We start from the raw sequence: 6,117 nt of genomic DNA on the forward strand, positions 1-6,117 counted from the left end.
TCTTTTTGGCCATTGCATTTTATTTTCTTAATCTCTATGTAGTCTTGTTCTAGATAATTACCAAGTAGTGATTGTGATTATAAAAAGAACTATAATGGTAGTACTGGTGATGTTGAAAAAAAAAAATAAAAAAAATACTGACATTAACCGTAAATAGATGAGATAAAATAATAGGGTAATTTTTTACAGTACAGATGCACTTTCCAGAGACTAAGTCACAAAATTCACTCAACAATCTAAGTTGCCATAACTGGATGTGTCCTTCAGGCACTGTCTGAGGGGAAGGTTGTTGGTGGGGGGGGGCTCTGCCCCCTAGCACTTGCTTGGTAACATTGTCTTCACCCTGGTATGCATGGCAAGTTGGAGCTGAACCTCAGGAATGCTGATTGTACTTAAGCTATGAGCTTTCTGCAATCTTTTTCCGTAATTTGTGGCATTACCGTTCATTTCTGCAGAATGTTTATTGTACCGATGACTGCAGCTTTTTTTCTTTTACAAGAATATCATCTTCACTTTGCCTTATCTTAGTGCATCCATACCAAAAATAGTGATTATTTTAATCAGTAAGCTAAAAATTATGATATTTAATAGAAATAGAGATAATGAGTGTGAGTATATTATATTTAAAGAGCCAAATATTGTGCATTTCAGTTTTTAAGCAGAACAAGACAACCCATAAACCATGGGTGACCATGGCCGAAGAAATGCAAAGAAGCCCCCAGATACCAGCCAGGACACACCCTTAATGACTCTCTTCCGTGTGTACTCTAAAGCCCTAGATGAGAAGAATGATAAATATGAACGTATTTACAAGACCAGCCGTGATGTGACGGTACGCAGCAAAAGGGTCATCTTCTCCCTTCAGAGAATACCTGGGTGAGAGTGAAGGAACAGACAGAGAAAGGTTTATTTACAGTGTTTTACTGAATTATTGATTGTGATTATTATTGTTTATAATTGTTTTGAATTCTGTAGTAGGTTAGGTTTCGTTTATTTTCTGTTTTTTCCTGATATAGGGCACCTATCAATTTTTTTTTTCATTAGTATATATAGAATTTTTTCTTACGGAAACATCTCTAAAGAAAATGCTTGAATTTTGCAGCCTGAGTGAAGAGGAGAAGGAAGCATTGATGGTATCAGCTACAAATGAACTGCGTGACATTGAGCGTACACTCCTAAAGCATATTGCCATGGAACTTAGGGATGAGGAGCCACACCAATTTGTTAATGCTTTTACTTCAGGTAAGGAGAGGTGGGGAAAAAAGAGGTAATCAGCTTTTTTATTGATAGTTAATGTTTAATAATAAAGTTACATGTATTGGAAATATATTCATGAGTGTATACACTTTTAAACTGATATTTAAGATTAACCTCATAAGGGTTAGCTACTTTCTATTTAGCCCCTGTTTGTGGAAGGCTAATACTGACAGACATCTCAAATTCCCTGTGCTGAAAATAGCAGTAAGAATGACAATAATTATAAAAATAAGAGATGATAATGATGTTAATAATAAAAGATGATAAAAATGTTAATGATAAAAATAATAGTGATAATAATAGTAAATAACAGTATTGGGGACACAGTAATACCAGGGGGCAATCTTGATTACTTGGTGTAAGTTCTAGCTACAGCTCTGCTAGTTGCTCATGTCAGGGTTGTCTTAGGGCACTGACCATCTTTGGCAGTTGTAGGAACTGAAATTGAAGAGGGATAAAATGATTCATTCTTCATTTTTTCAGTACTCTCATTGGTGGGCTTGTATGGTATTGAGTTTAGCCAGTCATTTAATTTTCTTTTTAAAACTTTCATTGCAATGAATTATGTTTTGAACTCTAGCCCATTGAGAAATTCTGATGCCTGGGTTTAAATTTTATACATGTTACTAATATTTCAGTCTTAGAACCTCTAGTGTTTCTAAAGTGATAATAGACTTTCTGGGTCTCTTTCTTTAAAAGTCTCCATCATCCATCCACTCATAACTTCCCTTTGATGACTGTCTACCTAGTGATAATTGAAACTCATGTCATTACTCACAAACAGGTGTAGGTCTTTTACAACTTTTTTTCTGTGACCTTTGCTTCTTTACCAGAATATGATATTAGTCTTGGATTTCAAATTGGACAATACCATATGACTTTGAATTTATTAGCATGGAATTGTCTTCACCATCTAGTAAAGTTAATGCTGTATTTATCCTTGGGCCATCTGCAAATAGTGTTACCCTGGAGTATTTAGTAACTTTATCAATGCTCCCAATCATAATTTCAAACAACAAAGATTCAAGAACTAGTGGTACGCGACTTCTAAAAATGGATTCCCTAGAGAAAACTCTAGTTATATACATCAACTTTTTCATTTTCAGATAGATCCTTTAGTATGTATTCAGTGGTTCACAGTTTTTGGATAGACAAGATGTACCTTTGTGGAACTCATGCTGTCAAGGTCATGATGCTAGATTTTTTTTGTCAGATGATAGCATTACTAGTCTGCAGTTTTTTTTCCAGACCATTGTTTCTGCCTTCATATGTAAGAATGATATTTCTGTACTTTGCTAAGGTTGGGATAATTCCCATGTCCAAGGAGTTATTCCATAGTTGCTAGTGATTTTCCTGTGGATTGTAAGCATTTTTGTTAAAGATTGCAGGAATTTCATCTAGTCCAGTTGTTGTTGCAACATCTTTTATTGCTTAATTAATATCTCTATCATTGAAAGTTATATTATGAAAACTTAGTTTTATCATGAATAGTCAAGAAATAGGCATACTAAAATTTTGATATTGGATTTTGAGGAGTTTAGCCATTTTCTTGGAGTCAGCTAACCTGTTGAAAGTGGGGATAACATGTAAACATACCATGTCACTGTGATTTTACTAGGTCTGCCTGAAGTAACTGGATTACCTATTCTTTGAATTTTCAAAGAGAGAAGTTTTTCCATTTATTATTATGAGTATTGTTAATAATGTTATAATAATAATTTCAGTAGTAATGATAGTATTGATAACAATAATATTAGTATTAGAAATAGGACTTTTTTCCTGAAAGTTTAAGGAATGGGGTAAACAGGTGATGTCAGATAGGATTGGTAATTGACTCCTTGGGGACTAAGATCTTGTGAAGACATCATCTGCATAGAAACAAAATGATAAAACAAAACTATAAATAGAGCATGTTCCAATGGGTTAATATGGCACCCCTCATGTTCATGAGGCCCAATATCTACCTGTGGCTTTTATTGTCTGTGGGTATATGAGTAGAAATACTTTTTTTTATATCTTTTGACTGCTCTGTTTGCTTCAACAATGTTCTGGTCACATATAAAGTCTTTTAATAGATCTTATAATTCCTTTATCTCAGATTTTATTTTTTTAATCATTATTAGTGGCTTTATTTATTTTCTTACACTATTCCTGAATTTCAAAAGAATTTTTTGATCTCATGCTGTGAGAATTTTTTTCTGTTGTTTTTGAGGGGCACAGATCTTTTACAAACATCTCTACAAATAGGATAAAGCTTAATTTATCACTGAGTGTAGGGTTTTAGTACCTGTTAGTACTTCTTCTATTGACTCCCACATTCCCCTACATGCACTATAATAATACATATTATAAAGACATTTTTTTTTTTACTATTTTTACAACTAGAGACATGTACATGCATCTAAATATGTTATATTGTTTCATATGATAAAGATATGTTTTATATATGTTTTATCTACATGTTTATGGTATTGTGTTTTTATTTTCATTCGTTATTCGTATGCAAGGTGTAACTGGCCTGACTTTTTCAATTTTGTACCCTTTGTATTTGGCATATGACAATGAAATATATTTTTTCTGTTATGTAAAACCAAATTTTGCTAAGTTAAACGAAAAATCGGCATTTTTATTACAGGTAGTGGGGGACAGACAAACAAGAGAAATAGTGGGTCTTAGGGGTTAAGCCACCGAGTCTGATTTGCCATAAAAGGCACTGACAGGTACAGAAAATGCTATGACACTTATATTGGTATAACACTAACAGGGGAGTCATAGTATTGAAAGAGTATATTCAGTAGTATATGAAATATCTGAATGTCATTTCTTTGCAAGTATTAATTATTACTTCTTATATAACGTTGTTAAGCACACTAACTTCTCCCATTTCTGGGGAAGGTGTATTGTCCTCATTGCTGTTTGATGTATTTTCTATCACTGTCTACTATAAATGTTTCATCCGATTGTAAATTGGTTATATCTTGATTTTCATTGTTAATTGCATTTCTCTTATCAAGGTTACTTTTTTATTCTTTTTGCTCTAAATGTCTCTTTTTTTTATTATTTTTTTTTTGTTTCTTCCAGAATACCATTGAATTTACCAGGTAGCCTTGATACTATTTGGTCTGTGCCTGAGCTATTTATTTGCTTTTCCTTCTTTGGTTTGCCATTACTGAAAAGAGTTGTAGTTCATTCCTTGTGTATATTTTAAATTTCTGGAAAAGTATTATGTTGTCCCTTATCTTCACATTGCATTACCTGTAGTCAGCTGTGCACAAAGCTGTCCAACAAGCTACTGACCCAGCATATTTGGCCTTTCTCTCCCTGATTCTAATTTTCTTTCTGGTATTTTGTTTTATTATATATATTTTTTTACATTATTATTTTCTTTAATCATTTAGTTCCTTGTTCAAGGTATATTTTGGTCTATATGCATTTCATTCCATCCTCACTGGAGGTAAGGCTCCAAAACAGTTCACTATTTTTGTTTTTCTATACAATGGACAATCTAGAACTATCGTTTATGGATTAATACAAGGAATGGAAAGATTCAGCTCCTTTAAGATATTAAAATTATACACTCTTTCTTTATGTAGGCATCCAGGAGTACATTGAGGCTGTGTCTTTCCACCACTTTCTGCTGACGGGGACAATTATCAGCCATGAGGAAGTGCAGCGTCGTGTAACCTTTGGGGACCAGGAGGAAGACCAGACAGACTTAGTTCCCCTCAGTGTGCTTGTCCAGCCCAAGGAATACATCCTAGGGATTGCTGACCTCACAGGGGAGCTTATGAGGTTCTGCATCAAGAGTGTGAGCACAGGAGACTTTGAGAAATGCTACAAGATCTGTGAGGTCCTCAAAAAGATGCACGGTGGCTTCCTGTCCCTTGGTTATATCCCAGCCAAGGACCTTTACAATAAGGTCACTGTTTTTAGGTCAAGTCTACACAAGGTGGAAGAAGCATGCTACTCGCTACAGCTGCGGAAGTCAGAGGTACCTGCGGAAATGCTGGGTGATGTCTTTGCTCTCTATGATGCAGATGACCACAGCACAGGATTTATGTAATATACTGAAGCAGTTGAATCTTTGTTTTTTCTTCTTTCTTTTTTTTTCATGTGCACACAAGATTTTTGCATAAGCTTGCACAGAAACTGATTTGTATTAAGGAATATAAAAATATATGACTCACACTGTGTGGCTTTATTTTTGATGTGAGAGATTACAAAATTGACCTTTATTTATAAGGTCTTTGTACGTAGTTAATCTTGTTTTTCTTATATTTATTGATGTGATATGATGTCATTGCTTTTTCTTTGTACTTAGTGATACTGTATCCCATATGAGTACAATTTATTTTTATTGATAGTCAAGTTTAGGGAAAAAAAGGAATTCAGTCATTGTATAGGTTATTACTGTATCTTACCGACATCAAATAACCTAGTCTGTGATCTCTGTATTTCATATTTTATTTCTGAAGCAAAGTATTGTGGTTCTGACAGGCACTTTTTATCCTGCTAATATTGTGTAATAATGCAAATTTTAAGATAATTTAACAAATATTCCATATAAGTTTGGATTTTTTTTTCTTATTACAGTATAATAATTTAAGAACTCTCAAATTTAAAATTGAGTTTGAGTAATAATATAAGGATGTCTTGATAGCAATTCTGGCCTTGTCAGTCCCATGATCATGCTTATTTAGGAATCTTTGTCTTCTCTCCTACCAAAATATAATTAGATTAGTACAATTAGGACATGATAAAGGTATGTAGAAACATTTGTAACTTTGATTTTAATATCAGCAAGGTTGGTTAAATAATTTTATCAGTATCTAACTCCTGAATAAAAAGCAAATTGTTCTA

General features: G+C 33.5%; 1 protein-coding gene across 2 annotated transcripts in view; it reads left to right on the forward strand.

Annotated features, from left to right (window-relative positions):
• LOC119573288 (translin-associated protein X-like) overlaps positions 1-6,117 on the forward strand; it is a 7,580-nt gene extending 1,463 nt beyond the window's left edge. For both annotated transcript variants that reach the window (XM_037920450.1, XM_037920449.1), the window contains exons 2-4: positions 652-876; positions 1,103-1,242; positions 4,851-6,117. In XM_037920450.1, the coding sequence (XP_037776378.1) occupies positions 683-876; positions 1,103-1,242; positions 4,851-5,320 (804 nt within the window). In that variant the 5' untranslated portion in view covers positions 652-682 and the 3' untranslated portion in view covers positions 5,321-6,117. The remainder of the gene's footprint in view (positions 1-651; positions 877-1,102; positions 1,243-4,850) is intronic.

The sequence above is a fragment of the Penaeus monodon genome, chromosome 5, assembly GCF_015228065.2.
Source record: "Penaeus monodon isolate SGIC_2016 chromosome 5, NSTDA_Pmon_1, whole genome shotgun sequence".
Classification (NCBI taxonomy): Eukaryota; Metazoa; Arthropoda; class Malacostraca; order Decapoda; family Penaeidae; genus Penaeus; species Penaeus monodon.